General features: G+C 42.2%; 1 protein-coding gene across 1 annotated transcript in view; it reads right to left on the bottom strand.

The window, feature by feature from the left end:
• The window catches only part of slc25a36a (solute carrier family 25 member 36a), a 28,403-nt gene extending 12,655 nt beyond the window's left edge, over positions 1-15,748 (bottom strand). Inside the window, exons 1-3 of the mRNA XM_042099519.1 lie at positions 15,259-15,748; positions 8,312-8,479; positions 3,635-3,712 (exon numbers count right to left, since the gene is read on the bottom strand). Coding sequence (XP_041955453.1) covers positions 3,635-3,712; positions 8,312-8,479; positions 15,259-15,299 — 287 coding nt within the window. The 5' untranslated portion in view covers positions 15,300-15,748. The remainder of the gene's footprint in view (positions 1-3,634; positions 3,713-8,311; positions 8,480-15,258) is intronic.
• Between the last annotated feature and the right edge of the window lie 1,547 nt (positions 15,749-17,295).

The raw sequence follows: 17,295 nt of genomic DNA, 5'->3' as shown, positions 1-17,295 counted from the left end.
GTGACAGCCTGGTTACCGAGTGCCTAGTATCTTTCCACTTCCTCCAAACCCACTCCCCCGCACTGTACTCAGCCAATCAGGGGCGTCTGCACTCCAAAGCATGCAGCCAATCAGCATCCGGGGAACACATCTGTCGGGTTTTCACCAATCAGATGTGCAGGAGCGTGCCAGACCAGAAGGAAGGTTTAATTATAGTTTTGCAAAGACTGACAATACTCGCACTCAATGCAACTGAGATTTGGTGCTTCAACATGAGTGGTGTGTTTACAAATGAAAGGGATTGTAAGTATGTTTATATGCTCATGCAAGCACTTTCTGTTGTGTCCTGTTTTGCTTTTGGCTGTGAGCACGTGGACTCGCGTTATTAGGGCTATTGAAGTGCCCTCCTCTCCTCTACGGTGTTCTTTCCTGCTTTTATGTAACAGCCTGTTTAGTCATGAGCGGATAAACGTGTCCCAAAAAAAAGCATGGGCAAAGATATACACAAAAATATACTAGGCCAGAGTAGACTCTCTCTCTCTCTCTCTCTCTCTCTCTCTCTCTCTCTCTCACACTCACACACACACACACACACACACAAAAATATGTGTACAACATATAGGCCATTAAACCAGAAGGCTTTGCACCTCATATATATATATATATATATACATAGCTACCACTTACATAACAGGGCATGGAAAAATGTCCTACATGCTGACCCGATTCATTCACACTTGCAAAAGAACATTCAAGATGTAGACAAGGCAATGTTATGAAAAGAAAGCTTCACAATTTGCATGTCACAATCAAACTCAAGCTCGAATAAAACACACTAAATTGCCAACAGCCAAACCTCGTCCAATTAGAACCAGAGTATGGTAGCTAGGGACAAGTGTCTGGGTCATGATGGCTAGGGAGTGGTGTAGTGCTCTGGTGAGTGAGGGAAAGAAACTGTCTAAGAGAGAGAGCTAGCTAATACAAGGTTAAAGCACAATTGTATAATGTTCCACATATGCTAAACCAGCGAAAGCTATTGTTAAAAAATGTTATGGCCATTCGTGACCAACACAACACCTACCTCTGACTCAGTCCACTGGTTCTAATGCGAGTGACATTCACAGGCAAGCCTATCTATTTGTCTCTGCCTTGGTCTGGCATTCTGGGTCTTGAAGCTTTGATTTTAGGGCTGCTCGCCTGGACTAGACTGAGTTGTGCAACAGGAGAGTATTTATTCACGTCATGAGTCAGGTGCATGTCTGCTACACAACAACAACAGCAGCAGCAGCATCTTGAGATCATCTCAAAGAATCCCTCCCATATGCGTGCATAGGACACATGTACGTGCTGGGAAACACTGTGGCAATCTTCTCTAGCCCTTCAATTTCATTACAGTGGATTGAGAAACTATGTCTAGGGGCTGCGTATTGTATATGTTAATATGTTGTATATGTTAAAACTGATTTAATCAAATTGTGATTCAGGATCGATATGGGTATATACCACATACTATTTCTAGTAATAAACAGCATCTTATATTTGGGGAGGTGTTTGAAAAGCTCTGAAGGAGACACAAACTTGCACGCGCAGAATCACTGTCAAAGACTAAAAATAGTTAAGAAAACAGGTTTTCTTCTATGTGTTTGTAATTAAATTAGAGAGTGCCATATAATGGGGCACAAAGATAGTAATGGGAATGCTTTTAGTGCTTAGCCATGACAGCCATGAACCTGAAAACTAAGCTAAAATAAAATAAGAGTCTAAATGTTGATCCATAGATTTTACAGAAATTTATTTACAGAAAAAATCAATAAAATAATAATACAATAATAAAGTACGATAGATAGATAGATAGATAGATAGATAGATAGATAGAGATAGATAGATAGATAGATAGATAGATAGATAGATAGATAGATAGATAGATAGATAGATAGATAGATAGATAGATAGATAGATAGATAGATAGATAGATAGATAGATAGATAGATACTTTATTGATCCCCAGGGGAAATTCAAGGAATTTTAGTGTGCAGTACTTATGGTAAGATTGATGTGGAGGCAAGGCTGCCGCTATGCAGTGTTATGCAATGCCACATGGGAGGTGGGGCAAAATCAGGACTTAAGGGAGGAAAAAAACTTCCTCTCTCATCTTCATCTTCACAACTGTGAGGAAATGAGGGCAAATCCCAACAGGAAACAACCCAGGAAAGATATTAAAGAGATATATCTGTTCTCACACACCTTTCGGAAAAGCCATCCGATCATGCTCACACAAACAATGGACAAAACACACACAGTCTTGCCAACGCACAAACAATGAATGAAAACAGCAAGGTATACTCCGTTTTTCATCATGTACACACACTCTCACACTTGTGTCAATGTATCAATAACCGAAAGGTATCACAATACCCTGAAATTACAAATGCTATGATACCCAATCTCATTGGTATAACTATCTGTGCTTTTAGTGGTGTTTTTATCAGGTTTTGATAAAAAGCCTTATTTGTTACCAGTTAAAAACAAAACAATTTGAAGTTCCATGCTTGTCATCTACAACTATTCTATTACTTCTACAAGTGATGTTTAAAGGGAAACTTGGCAACTATTTCAACGTAATAAACCCGTTTAGAAAACATTTGGATGGTAAATGACCTGTTGCGGTGAAAATGGTGACTTTTCCCGCTGCCCCTAGCGTCCCCAGGCGGAAAACCAACCTTGCAACATTGAGACTACCGTCCCGGAAAAAGAAGTAAGAAACAAGAAACTCGTTTTAAATCGTGTTTCTTACCTTGTAACGTCCACATTGTCTGCCGAACTTATGCTAACCATTTTGCTAGCTTGTAAACAAATCCATGTGCTTTATCGTTACCTTTTTCCACAGTTTGAATTAGCATAATGCACAATTTCTCCAGCAGAGGGGGAAATCCTGCCAAGTTTCCCTTTAAGGTTTCCCCGGTGGTTCTGTTTCAATATTGGTATTGAGATATATAGGCATGGTATTGTGTAAAACCCATAATTTTGGAGACAACGCTAATACCTAACACACAAACACACACACACATAGGCTTGATGAGCGACGAGCAGCCAACCGACCAGCTACCTGCTCTTAGTAAGTCCCCTGACAGCTGTGTGTGGAGAACATCCTGCACAACAGCCCTGTGTTTCCATTCCTCTCGTCTCACTTGCTCCACTTACATCACCGCCTGTGAGGCCAGATCAGAAGAACGAGCCAGCGCGGGGCAACGGGGAACAGTGGCCTTGTTTGTCCAAAACTGCTGGAAGCCCAGGAGTGTTTGCTTAGAAAGCGGCGGTCGCTTAGCGTTTTGTTTAATGAGCTGTGCGGGGCCAAGAAAATAACACTGACAAGGTACGGCTAGCTAGGTCCCAGATTTGTTAATGCAGTCAGGCACCACTGTAACATCCCTCAACGATTACAGAGCTCAGGGGCAGCTTTATATTCACTAACCCTGCTAACTACCATCAAGAGCAGTTTTAAATCAATTGTTCTGTCTAACTGCTGGTATGCTATGTGTGCTCCCTTTCCCTCTTTATGTGATACAAACTTTGGTAGAGTAGGGAGGGTTGAGGAGGCTCCCATGTGACCAAAGACATACAGGATAGGAGAGGAGACATGTCAGTCATACTGTACCTAGAAGGAGCCACGCCCACAAGGTTAGGCCCCAGACCTCTAAAGAGTGATCGAGGTCCTTCTTTCTGCAATATTAACCTGAAAGAGACAAGAAAGAGGAGTGTGTGGTTAGATTCAGGTCACAATGCTTTATCAAAGATATAGATGGTATATAAACCTATTAAAAAGTATTACATCCAAAATTAAAGGAACATGAACATATTTCTGATGGGGGCAGTAGCACTCAGGATGACAGAGAACACATGTTTGGAAATCACACTGTTTGCATTTCAGAGACCTTTTTCTTTTAATGCACTTCCAAATACGAAGGTTACACAGAATTCACGAGAATGAACTTCGACGTTAGATCAAATTCCTCTTGATGGGGCTTGAGTGCCAGAATAAATAAAGTCGTTCATAACTTCTGCCTGCTTAATAAAACAACACGAGCAGCATGGGCTAGCTCAGCTAGCCTCTAACACTATCTCTGATATGGCAAGCTAGTCTAGAGCTGGCCTGATCTGAATAAGGCTTGCATATGGCCTGCAGACTGTGATTATGCTTAGATATCATAGACTCCACAGAGCCGTCTAGATTCATCCGTTGAACAAATTAGTCAGTATTTATTTTTTTTGAAACAGTCCAACTTGCATCAGGCTAAACTACAAGCCTTAACACTAGCCGTACACTACATACCAGCCAAAAATGTCTTGTAAAAATGGCCCCGAGTAGCTACAGCATTGGGAACCACCTCTGGAACAAAACTGTGTCACAAACTGTGGCCTGGGTCTATATCATTCATGTATGTGGCTGTGATCTGGAGCGATTAATGCTGGAGATGTCCTGGCACATGTGTTGCTCAGATGCAGTTTTATTCTGGCTGAACATGGCCAAATTTGAATGAACTGGGTGCCGGGTGCCCGAGCCCCCAACCCCCACCCCCCCCAACACACACACACACACAGTCTAATCCCCTCTTTCTTTACTGCAGCAGGCACAACTGGCCTTGTGGGTAAAATACCTCTCCACGACTCCTCCTCCTTCACTGCTGACCCACTTTCTCATGTCAAAGCCTGAGTGTGTGTGTGTGTGTGTGTGTGTATGAGAAGGAGAGAGAACCAGTCTTTTTTACCCTCCCCTTTTTCCCTCTAGAGTGCTGAAGCTGGTTCAACACACTTCTTTTCTGGAGGCCTAAGAAATCAAGACACAACCAAGGGAGAAGGGAAGTTCCCTAAAAACCAAGCTGCCACACCCCCGATATTCAGCAGAGCACATACACCACTCTATAATAGCGGCCCCTATTATACAGTTTGAGTGGGTCTCCTAGAGCAGGGGTCCCCAACCTTTTATGTACTGTTCCGTGTTGTGCATGCATTACTTGAAAAAAAAAAAACTAGCTCCAGTTATGTATGAACAGTGAAGGTAACGAACTCTTAAAAATGTGAAAAAAGTGAACTTGAAGAAGCGAAAATTTAACAATATGAACTATGAAAATTGAACAACTTGAAGCTACATCTATCATGTGTGAACATGCTTAACAAAATATGGTAACAAAACATGCATTACGAATATAATCAGTGGGAGCCCTGTGCTTGTTTCCCTGCAACAAGAAGGTTCGATCTGGGGGTGATGGAAGACAGTGACACCCTCAGTGTGTTTGAAATGTCCAGTCGATTGCGCAATTTGGTCTTAGTTGCAGTCATTGCCGAAAACCTGGCGGGAAATGGTAGCAACGTTTTCAGCGCGTTTACGGCTATCTCGGGATATTCTGCTTTGGTTTTCATCCAAAAACCCGCCAGAGAGGTTTCCTCATAGCCTACATACTCTTAAGACCACCGTCATTTGCAATTTCGATCAACCGCTCTTCCTCCTGCGCTGACAAGTTAGGACTATTCGGGATATTGACAAATGGGTTGCGGACCCACTCATTGGTTTGCCGTTGATCTTTGGAGGATGGGAAGTAACACTCAAACTCATTTGAAAGCGCAACAAGGTGATCGCGCACCAGCTGCGAGAGAAAGGGCCCTGCCTCAGTCTCTCCCAAAACCCCCACTACTGTTTGGAACATATCAAATACACCCCGATCCACTCGTCGTATCCACAAATCAAGCTTGGCTTTAAATGCAGCGACTTTATCTGCCAGTTTAAAGACAGTCGTCATTCTCCCCTGCAGTGACAGGTTGAGGTCATTAAGCAACCCGAATATGTCACACAGGTAAGCGAGTTTTGACACCCAGCCCTCATCACTAAAATATGCAGCTAACGGTGACTTTTTTTCTGTAAGAAAAATATCCTCTGACATATCATCAATTCGCCTATGGACAGTGCTTGCAGAAAGCGGTACCTGAGCTATTTTTTTAGCTGCAGCCTCCCCAAGGAGTTCATTGCACATGCCTTTACCAGTAGGCAGAATTAACTCTTCCCCAATAGTAAAGGGGTTCTTAGATTTAGCAATCCGACTAGCCACTATGAGGCTTTTAGCGCAGCCACGTTCACCGATGTGGTTGCTTTACGCACTAGTTTTTTGTCCTTCTTGCTCGCGTTTCTTACACTCAAAGAACTCAAGGGGTTTGTCTTTAAGTGTAGGATGCTTGGACTCAAGATGTCGAATTAGCTTTGATGGTTTGATTGCTTCGTTTGACAACTTATCGCCAAATACCACACATAAAGGACTTGGTGCATGCGAGTCACTGGTCTCTGCGAAACCATATTTTAAATATGACTCGTCACATTTCGTATTGAATAACCCTTTCTTTTTCTTTGTGGTATCTGGCTCACCATCGTCAGTGGGTATTATTGCGAACGTGACATTATTGCGAATTAAATTGAGTTTATTTAGTTTGCATGCATTTTTTTTTAAACTCTTGTCGTAGGCTACGGCCCGGTTAGGAATGTCCCGCAGCCCGGTGGTTGGGGACCGCTGTCCTAGAGGTCTAAGCTATGCCTCTGGAGCGACACCATCCCCCACTCCCATCAGGCAATAGGTGTGAACATCTCTGTGAGCGCCAGGTGACAGTCTGGACATTCCTTGGTCCATAGTTTGCACCATAACAGTGGCCCCATTATGACATTGCCAGTTATGGAGCTTTGTCCTCGTCACCCATGGCTAGCACAGGCAGCATTCACTCACGTAATCTCTCTTATTTTACACGGTCATCCCAAGGAGAGAGTTGGGGGGGGGGGGCAGAGGGAGAGAACAGCCCTGGCCTTGTGCGTCTCTTAAATCCCTGACTGCGCTGAATAAAAAATGGGCTTGTGATATTTGTTTTCTTAGCTCCAAAGTCAAAAATAGGGGCAGCGGAGGGTGGTGGGAAGCTTCAACCAATCAAATGCTGGCAGACACAGGAAGAGCTGCTCCAGCGGCAGACTGGTGTGGGATTTCTGCACTTGGCAGGATCTAAGGAGCTCAACAGCTCTGAACCAGTTTCTGCCTCCCCAATCATCTCAAGCATTATTGATCTCCGCCAAGACCCCATAGGCATCACCCCATATGCATGCCAATCTTATCACCATAATGCCTGTTAGGGATTCATAATGGAACATTTGTTACAGAAAGTGTAGCAATGTGTACACAGGATACAGACTAGGCCTATGTCCTATCATGTTTTACTGCTCTGTGTTGATTGGGAGACAGATAGCCAACATAGTTCTCGAAGAAATAGGCTAAGCAAAGAAATGCAAATAGTGTGGATCATGTGGCTGACAGCACTGGTATTTAGAACAATGACTAACCCATTCAACCCATCCATCCAGTTTTATGCTCAGAATAGGGCTGCACCATATGAGGAAAACATCTAATTGTGTTTTTTTCTGAAGGATATTGTGATCGCAATTTGCAATATGATTTTTGAATGTTAATGAATTAATTCAGATCAATATTCCAAATGTCTCTTAAAGTTGCACCACTTCTGATTGGTGAGCATGCCTACTGCATGAGAAGCACAAAACCTCACCAATCAGAAGTGCTGGGCTTCTCACGCTGCCAATCAGTAAATTTTGGCATTTGTATTATTAGGCAACATATTACTACATTATCTTTTGTGACCTTAAGTGACCCAGATCCCCCAAACCCAATTTAGATCTACTGAGAGTTTTCAGACATAGCTAACAGTTGGCTATGGTATCAGAGCATTTCAAGTCAGCCAGTGCAATAGGGCTGGACAAGAGTAGTTATTCGATAGCTCAGTTTCCTGGGTTATTTTTCTGTGACTTTTGAAGACCATCAAATGGCTAAAAAAATCAGATGGGCTAAACAATATTAGCATCCATTCACTGCCAGAGACACTGAAGTTCCCTGGAAAATTAAGTGTTTGAAGCATTTGTCCAATAAAAGTATACATTTTCTGCATTGAAAAAGTGCATATTCTAAAGTGCCACTGAAACTGCAATTGAATGGGTTTAAATCAGTTATGCTGCCACATTAGCTCATGGTGATCCCAGTTGATCTCTTTGGCCAAATATATTGATATAGAAGAAGAGGTTGGTAGGTTGATCTATACACAGTTGTAGCCTATTTGTTCATATTGTCTACATATTATCATTTTAATGGGGGCAGAGCTTCCATTGGAGTCTTAGAGCTGCTACCTATCATAAGCAGAGCAGTGCAGTAAACAAGGTGCACTTTCAGACTTCATGTCTGCAGTGTGTGTGTGTGTGTGTGTGTGTGTGTGTGTGTGGCTGGGGTCAGTCACCACTCACTTGAGGCAGTGCAGGGGACCTGGGGGGGACATGCGGGCCACGCTGGCCCCGTTGACGCCGCTGAGCTGCACCTCAGACACGTAGAAGGTGGTGACGGAGGATGACTGGAGCCTGGTCTTCACCACCTCCAGTGGGCACGTCAGGATAGCACCCACTGTGCCCCCACAGCTGCACCACACAGCCGAGAGAGAGATCGGGGGAGAGGAGGAAAAGAGAGAGAGAGAGAGAGAGAGAGAGAGAGTGCATGAATTAAGGTGTGGACATGCAATTAAGGCACAATGCCAGTGTTTCCCATACATTGACTAATCTGTGGCAGGGCGCCACAAAATAAAAATCGGCCGCCACAGATTAATATTCTGTTTTATTTAATTTAGGCTAAATTAAATATAAGGTCAAATCCTTGCATTGCCATTGAGCTGCGCTTTTTACGCACGCAGCCTTTCCTTGCCCCACCCCGCTCTCTCTCGTAGCCCGCTGCCACTCCTCTGCATGTGCATTTAACAAAATATTCACTATTGTTGAAGGATTGTTGTTGCCACATAGAAGCATTGCATAGAAGACGTCTGGCTAAATTGCTATTAAATTAGAAATGTCAAACAAATTTCGCCTACGTAGAACTCGATTGCACAGTTTGCGTAGCCTACCGCTTTGTTCTTCTCCATAGTTTGATATACCAAAAACCCGAAGTAGGCCTACTTCCACATCGAACTCCTCAAGTTATTAGGGCCTATCACTCGTCTCTCTACATGTCGCACAGGTTGATCGCGTTGTCCTCCATTTTTTGGTAAAACGCAAGCAGCACAGCAGCTGATTGAAACAGCTGTTCCCGGTGCGTAAAATTGGTGGGAATTTTCTTTTTAGCTTTCGCAATGTTTACTGCACTTCGGAATTCTTTTATATTCTTATATTCTTGTTTGTGAATTTTGTTACATCTATCTTTTTTATTTGTTTATTTCGTTTAAAATTAATAGTGTAAATATTTGGTTAAAATCGATTCCCTATTTTAGTTTTCGAAACTTGTGTTGTTTGGTCCAATCGATTTTCGAACGTAAAGTGACAGCCCTAATGAAGAACGAAAGAGGAAAGTGGGGCAACAAGTTTGCTCAGGTCACAGTGAGTCAGCTATACGTGCTCATACTCACATGCATGCCGCTTTAACTAGGCAAGGGCAGGCGAATGGTGAACCCGCTAACTTCACACTCACTTACACACATTCAATTCTTTACTTGAATTGACAAGTTACAGGATACGCACCATAACAAGATCCAAGTTTATCTTAAAGCAACACCAAAGAACTTTCCTTCTGTCGCACGCACGCTATTTGTTTATCCAGCACCGGCTTTGCAAATAACGATGTCCACAGACAAGGTAGAATGTTTTGCATGACTTATAAAAGTACGATGTATTGCGACATCTGCAAGTCAAAGTTTCTTATGTCTCATTCCATCGAACTACAGATCCGCTACCAGATCTGGCAAACTTACATAGTGCGGTTATAGCCGATAGAGGGCCGTGAAGCAAATGCAGAATTGCCGTTCACCCTGTTACGAGTTGATGAACCACTGAAACGATTTTGGAAACATTATTTTAAGGTACAAAAAACTCTTTGGTGTTGCTTTAAAAAAGGTTTCCTTCAGCTGCACACTCACTTGTTCCCCTCCAAATTCACTCACTCTCGCACACACAGACAGACAGACACGCACCCTCTCACCTTGATGTGATTTATCTAATCTTCCCTAAGGCCAGGGTGGAAGTAGGCTACAACTGCCTGCAACTGTGAAATGCATGACGCCTGCATCTCTTCATCAGGGCTGCAGCTTTGTAAAAAAAGACATTTGGGCGCGTAATGGCACAATACGGTCAATCCCATTACCTACACTGAAGCACCTGCACACTACATGCCTTCACATTCCTTCATTTTAGCAGACAGTTGTATCCAGGTCAACATTATGAAAACGACATTATGAAGCATGTATATGAAGCATGTATATTCAACATTTTCACCAGAGCATGCTGGGCTCTGGCATCACAAGCACACCGCTGAAGCTACAGAGCCACGGCAGTGCTAGCTTTCTGTGGAAAGGCCTAACATCATGTGTTGGTTCTGAGGGAGACTGTCTTTTAGGCCTTAGTTAAGCTCCTGAAGACTACTCATTGTGAATGGTCTTATTGGCTTAATAATAAAGCTAATCTAGGGTGAGAGGGGCAGCAGGACTGGTTTTGTGGTTGTGGGTGCAGCACATGCATAGAAGACCAGAAGACCTCTCCTTGGAATCCCATACAGCATTTGGCCCCCTATCTCTCCTCCCGCCTTCTCCTCCTGTTGCTGCTCCTGCTGCTCCTACTCCATAACAGTCTATTTATACGCTGCCTTTCAAAAGGACGACCCACATACTAGCAGGCGTGAACTTTGCCCCAGATAGGGGTGTTCTCGTGGCTGTTGCTACTGACTCTGTTGCTGGAGACCAGCCCACTAGCCGCATGTGCAGGCCTCCACTACGATGCAAAACAACTCAGGGCTAGTCAGTCAGTTAACCCCAGTGTGTGTGTCCCCTGCAAACACACAGTGGAAACGTTCTCTTTCATGGAAGGAGATCTCATTCACAATAAGTGGATTGTGAAAATAACAATGTAGAATCAATGTTGAGGTCTGTGCCACACACCAGTATGCAGCCTTAACTGGTTTAGTAAAAGGGGAAGTGCTTATGGGGGAAGAGTTATGAAGTCAGTAACACAGAAAATTCAATGGAATGGAGACGGGGGGGGGGGGGGGGGGGGGGGGGGGGGTTTAGCAACTTTTCCAACTTCCACAAAATGGCGATTCTTAGGCAATCATTACCAGATTTTTCTTTGCTACAGAGAGACACGGCTGTTGTTTGGTTGGAAGAGACTTATCTGACAGTACAGGATTTAAGCTTCCAAACTCAGTTTTAACCAGGCCCAACTAGCCTTGTCGACTTTCATCTGCGCAGCCTTGACCACAACACCAGAAATAGATATGTCTACAAGTACTGCCTGCTTACTCGCAAAACAAGTAGGCTATTTTAGATTGGGCTTCAGATCAAATATTTACACAGCCCCTAAATGCCTTAAAGGACAGTGAAATAACACAATCTGACATGTTAGTATCAATACATTACCCATAAAATAAGCATAAAGAATGTTGACCACAAAGGCCTAATTGTATTGCTTTACCATGACAAAAAATATCAGTGATTCAGCTCCTTTGGCATATTATAGGTCTACTACACTGAAGAAAGAGAGGAAGGCAACATAGCTGAAACTGCTTAGATGCAATGTTATATATTTAAATATAGGCTACGAAGAAACTGAAAAAGGCTTTAAATAGCAAATACATGTGCTGATCATCACCAAAACCTAATGAATGGGTCCCCTTGACCAATTTATCGTAACAAACATATGGCACCTTTGGACTTTCATAACAGCCTAACACTGCTGTAACAACTTAAGCCTTCGCAACATTCAGCAGGCCAACGAACAAAACATCCAATGCAAAGTACTCAGTGTTAGACCACAACTTGTAGGAGAAAAAACTAAACTCAACATCTCATCTGTTTGGAATTCTGCTCACCAAAAATCTTGGAAAAGGATGGCATCTATTTCAGAATTACGTCTAATACAGACACGTGAATGAGAAAGTCTTTTCAAGGTAAACCTGTAAACCTTTCTATTTATGTGTGTACAGTATTGCAGATTACCTATTTTTCCAATGTCCAACATAAAAAATGAAATAAACTTGCATTCAGATTAGAGTTCATCATGGGCTTCTTACTTAAAAGGTGCACTGTATATTAAATCTGCTGAAAGCTGAAGGTTTCCCCATTGACAACAGTGATGCATCATTCCACCTTGCTTGTCCTTGCAAATCAAAGGGAAGGATGTTGATTTCTAGTCTTATCTGAGAACTTTAAAAGGGACTGGAACAGAACCAACTGTAGCCGCACAATTCATTTTTTTGCAGTCTGGTCATTTTGACCTTTAATGAAAGTGGTCTTGCAGGGGCAACAGGACTCAGCTTTCCAGCAGAGCCCTCAAATTGCCAAGCACCTTCGCCCAAGCAGAGATTGCTTGGCAGAACATGCTAACTCCAACCACCGAAGTCTGCAGTGCAAAAAGCAAGAACATACCGCCTGTTCCCAAACTATGATAGCAGTGTGCCAATTCATTTAAGGAGCCGATGTGATTCTATTACATGTTTCTATTGTTGTTGTGGTGGTTGATATTAGTATTATTATCAAGACTACAGCTCAAAACTCTCTTCCACAGTGGTGCTTCTGTTGGAATGAATAAGAACTGCTTCACAGTGGATGTGCTTGGTCATGGATCAGGACTGGGATGAATGATATAGTTGAGGCAGCAGGGCTTCATGACATAGGGCTAAAGAACACCCAACTTCAGTTATGTGTTGTACCGCCTTGATTCGAGAGATGACAGGCTTCCTAATAACACAGCTTATGGTGATGGTGTCACTGTCCACACTCCACAGAAGAGCCTAGACCTGTGACTTGAATGCAGAAAAGTCTGTGAGTATTAATTTAGCCTTTTCCAAAAGGTTGGAGCACCTTGACCAATTTATCTACAAAAACATTAATTTGTTAAATGTTCAGGTTGCAATCAATTCACCCGTTTTTGGACGGCATCAAGGGGGCTATATCCAACTGGTCCACCAGCCTGCATAAATGACTGCAGGCTCTGTTCATATTTAAAGCTTAAAGCAGGGGTCTCAAACACCCGGCCCGCGGGCCAAATCCGGACCGCGTCCGGCCCAAATCCGACCCGCGACGTATGTCAAAATAATAATGTAATCCGGCCCTTGAGACTATTTTTAATTGCGACAAACAACGATACTGATTAAAATTGACGATAGTTCCAAGTACGGTGACAAATCTCATTTGTACTCTGCTCCACTATGTGCTAGACATCCAGAGCTTCATTCAAACCCAAAATCGCTGCGCAAAGTTTTCAGGAAATACTTGTATTAGGCTACACGCGAGAAACACAAAGACGTGCATTTGTAATGACGCGGAAGCGATGCAGGCCATAGTGTTGCATAAATTGAAGCAGAAATTAAGTAGAAATAGGCCTACACCAAATGTTGAAAAACGTTTACGTGTGATGAAGTCTAGGTAGGCTATGTTATTCACCTATTCTAAATCTGAAGAAGAATATCCTTTTGGAGATTATGATCCATCGTCTATTGAATGGAGGTGCGTCTGCGTGTAGCCTATACGACGGTGTCCACTAAGCATACCATGCTTATTTCGACCCTCTGCCCAACATAGCTTGGAGGTTGCAGTGGTAATCGTGATGATAGTGTCCGTAATGGACGTGGTACAGACAGCAGGGCTAGTAGAAATAGGGCTCTAAACTACAAAGTCACCCGCAATATGATGCGAACTTCTGGGTACTGAGATTACCCGCGATAGGAACTGATTTGACCAGAATACTTTATTGTAGGCCTTGTGGTTTAGAAACCATATACATCTTAGGTGTTGGTATACATCTTAGATGTTTTCCTGTTAATTTGTTTTGTGGGTAATATGAAAAAAGGAAAGTAAACCTGCTCAAATAGCCTATGTTCATCCAGTATTTACTGAAAGGTGCATAATTTGAGGTGCTTGCCATCCAGTGGCAAATTAGATGGGTAAATTTACCCCCTTCATAAACTTTTGTTTTACTCAAAGATTTTTACATTTACAGTAGGACTTTATCTCTGACCACTTTCAAGCCATGGCCTTTTGACATTTTGATATAAAAATCCAATGGTGTTGCTTTCTTATAGTTTGCCAGGTTTAAAAATGTTAAAATATTTTTATTTATAAGCTAAGGTTGCTAGCACAGGTGTCTAAAACTAGATAAAAACACTTGCACTTTCTGTTTGCAGTTGTGTGTGGTATTTGAAAAAAAGAACATTGCATTTTCAGAAATAGCCAGCCCTCCAATCAGATGACGTTGGCAGAATTGGCCCCCAGCTCATTTGAGTTTGAGACCCCTGGCTTAAAGTAAAGGGCCAAACGTTTATTTGACGCTATACCTTCTCTCAGTGTGTGTATGGTGAGTCATCTGTATTTTAATCGTACGTGCTTGATTGACTGCCCTTTTGACCTTGAAAGGTAAATACATCTCGTTGCGTTCAATGCTACTTATAAGCTATATAAGATTGGTTCGCTTGATTGGAGTTAAATTGTGGTGGATTTTGACGTTATTAAACGTTGACTACATAACACGAATGTATTTCTAGAAGGTCTACTTCTACTTACGGCAGTGAACATTATGTGAGCAATCGAACTGACATTTCTTACAGCACGAGAACAGATACGTACACGGTGCTGAAAGGTTTTCAGCTAACATTTAACGTTACATCATTGGTTTTGTTTTGATCGTAAAAAGTCGTGCCTGTGGAACGAAGGCAGTTAAAAGAAACCGCTGGCGTGTCTACCTCTGCACCACACTGTCTTGTTTGACATTAGCTAACGTTAGCTCTAACGTTAAAGCTAACGTTGACATGCTGATGTAACGTTGCTGCAAGGAAATTAGTATAGTGGCATACTTATAACCAATATGATAACATAGACAAACTTATTCTTACACACCATCATTGCTACTTGTATACAACAAAATAACGATATTTGACGATAGCCATGAAACTGACGTTATGATTGCTCTTGACGAGGACGCGAGTGACTCGCTCCATTATGCACTGACACACCGCAACGAACACCGAAGGCTAGGCCGCAACTTCGAGGGATAACATAATCTTATTTAGAGTAGCGTTAGATTGGAAGACAGAAAACGCCATAATATAATATAATAGTCAGATCGTTTGCTTGACAAGCGGGCTCTGTGTGCTAAATTGTGCTATTTTGATGTGTGACGTAGTGACTTCCTTCAAGTGGCATAACAACAACGTTAATGTAGCTACTCACCCTCCAGCAAAGAGATGAACCAGGGTGTCCCTTTGACTCATTCTTTCTCATATCCTAGCCCGCTGTTAGGAGGCACTGCAATGGGCTAACGCGCCGACCAGCACGTCGACCACGTTCCGATTTGTCGATGCACTTCGCTGCAACACTGTAAACGGCGTCTTCCAACAGCCCTATTCAATAACAAACACCCTGGCTAGCTAGCTAATGCGCAGAAGTGGCTAACTTGCTGCGCGCTGGCTAACTGTTAGCTAGCTAGCCGGTTATCAAATCGCTAACGGTGACCAGACTGACGACTTTACTGCTATATACTGCCCTCTTCAGTCCCGAGTTACGTTGAAGACGATAAAGGCTGCAAAGACAACAATTGCCTTGTCGATCCCAATGTCAAATAGACTCTGTCAGCTCAGATCGCAATCCAACTCTTGTTGGCTCCGTTGTGTCCGCTCGGTCCGCAGGCTGCAGCTGTGCAAAATGAAGCAGAGAGTGAAGTCCGTATTTACAGTCGAATCACAAGCCAGAAAACAGAGGCTGTGATTGGACGATGGTACCAGTACGTCACGTAGTCCCCACCCGATCATGCTCTCTTCACATGATCACACATAGATGTGAAAGAAGAAGAATGTCAACACACTTGTACGTTTGACAAATAATTATTACCAGCTTACATCTAACGTTTGTTGCCAAATGATTAACTGTATTTTTATTGAAGTAGTGATTTTAGAAATAAATCATCTTAGGAAATTATTTTGAAGTCAATAGCCTGCTCTTCAGAATGTCATTCAGGCTCACAGTAAACCCCTTTCAATATTTGCGACTACACTGGAGCCCCAGAACATAGAACATATCTACTCAACCTAACATCAACCAGTATTACGCCTACTCCTTATTGAATACACCTGTTTTGTAGGATTGGTTTTGCATTCATTTGTATGCATAAAATTAGGTCATCTGGGCCTGACCTAAAACTAACTGCAAAACTGTAGCCTAGGCTAATTAGTATGGAGCCCAGGAGGTGTCATTGCAAGATATTCTTTGTGTATCTAGATTGTGTGCAAAATTTAGTATATTGTGTGCTCATTTTACTAAATCATGTGCACGTTTTACTAAATAGTGCACTCATTTTACTAAATTGTGTTATCAATTTAAATCGTGCACACATTTTACTTAATTGTGTGCACGTTTTACAACAATTAAAATGAGAGCACAATTTAGTAAAATGAGCGCACAATTTAGTAAAACGTGCACACTATTTACTAAATCATGTGCACGTTTTACTAAATTGTGCGCACTATTTACTAAATTGTGCTCTCATTTTAAACCTCAGTAAAATGAGGGCACATTTAGTAAAAACGCAATTTAGTAAAATGAGCGCAAGTTTTCTGGATATAGGGAGACCAGGTAGTTGTAACACGGGGAGAGTTGAAACACATTTCCACAAAACAGAAATAAGATATTAGAGATATGATCACCTCAGCACTTGCACAATTTCACCACAATCCCACATGGTGATTGTTAAGCCTAAAATGTCACCCGTTCTAATTTTACATATGAAAACCTGATTTTGACATAAGAAAGTAACATTTTTCACCAAGGCTATATTTACAATTGAAGATACAACCACAGGCCTCATATTAAACCTACCCCACATGCATTCATATTAGCACAATTGCTAGATTTTAGAAATGTTACAGAATGCTTCAGTATTGGGGGTGGGGGTAGACCTGTCCTACACCTCACTTGGAAACTGCATCCTCTCCTTTCGACGAATAATTTATGTGTCATTTTTAATCATCATTTAATGTATTTTTTTCTGCCACTGTTTTTGTCAGTTGTAGCTTATCAACACTGGCACATCTGTAGTACACGTTTTGTGCAACATTTTATACTATCGAGTCAAGTTTACACAGAGAAAGACACACATACTCACAAACACACCCATACATACTGTACATGACTCACAATGGATCACCTTGTATTTTACATGAAATTACAAGGTCTGTGATTTTCTTGCAAAAAATTGAGTTCGTTCTATCTGAA

This window comes from Alosa sapidissima, chromosome 1 (assembly GCF_018492685.1).
Source record: "Alosa sapidissima isolate fAloSap1 chromosome 1, fAloSap1.pri, whole genome shotgun sequence".
Classification (NCBI taxonomy): domain Eukaryota; kingdom Metazoa; phylum Chordata; class Actinopteri; order Clupeiformes; family Clupeidae; genus Alosa; species Alosa sapidissima.
The sequence above is the reverse complement of the archived record's forward strand: the minus strand, read 5'-3'. Positions and strand labels throughout refer to the sequence as shown.